The 407-nt window shown below is 45.0% G+C and overlaps 1 protein-coding gene across 1 annotated transcript in view; it reads left to right on the top strand.

The window, feature by feature from the left end:
• LOC107582356 (serine/threonine-protein kinase tousled-like 1-B) overlaps positions 1-407 on the top strand; it is a 19,783-nt gene that overhangs the window by 16,423 nt on the left and 2,953 nt on the right. The window contains exons 19-20 of the mRNA XM_016268151.1: positions 19-130; positions 235-342. Of these exons, the coding sequence (XP_016123637.1) occupies positions 19-130; positions 235-342 (220 nt within the window). The remainder of the gene's footprint in view (positions 1-18; positions 131-234; positions 343-407) is intronic.

The following is a 407-nucleotide window of genomic DNA, read 5'->3' as shown; positions in this document are numbered from 1 at the left end:
AATGTTCTGACGTTTCAGGTATCTGCCACCAGAGTGTTTTGTCGTTGGTAAAGAACCTCCAAAGATCTCTAATAAAGTAGACGTGTGGTCTGTGGGCGTTATTTTCTTCCAGTGCCTGTATGGACGAAAGGTGAGGCAAATTTAGAAACCACTCTCTAACTACAGCCACACACAGCTACTGACGTAAAAAGCATTTTAGGATGACGCCGCATTGAATCTTTTGTTGTTCTGTAGCCGTTTGGCCACAATCAATCCCAGCAAGACATCCTTCAAGAGAACACCATCCTGAAAGCCACCGAGGTGCAGTTTCCTGCCAAACCTGTGGCGAGCAATGAGGCCAAGGTCAGTTTGAGGCATGCGTATAAATTATATAAATGCGTATTTGCTGAATGCTGACGGCAAATGAG

This window comes from Sinocyclocheilus grahami, unplaced genomic scaffold, assembly GCF_001515645.1.
Source record: "Sinocyclocheilus grahami isolate Dianchi unplaced genomic scaffold, SAMN03320097.WGS_v1.1 scaffold43.1, whole genome shotgun sequence".
NCBI classification, from domain to species: Eukaryota; Metazoa; Chordata; class Actinopteri; order Cypriniformes; family Cyprinidae; genus Sinocyclocheilus; species Sinocyclocheilus grahami.
The sequence above is the reverse complement of the archived record's forward strand: the minus strand, read 5'-3'. Positions and strand labels throughout refer to the sequence as shown.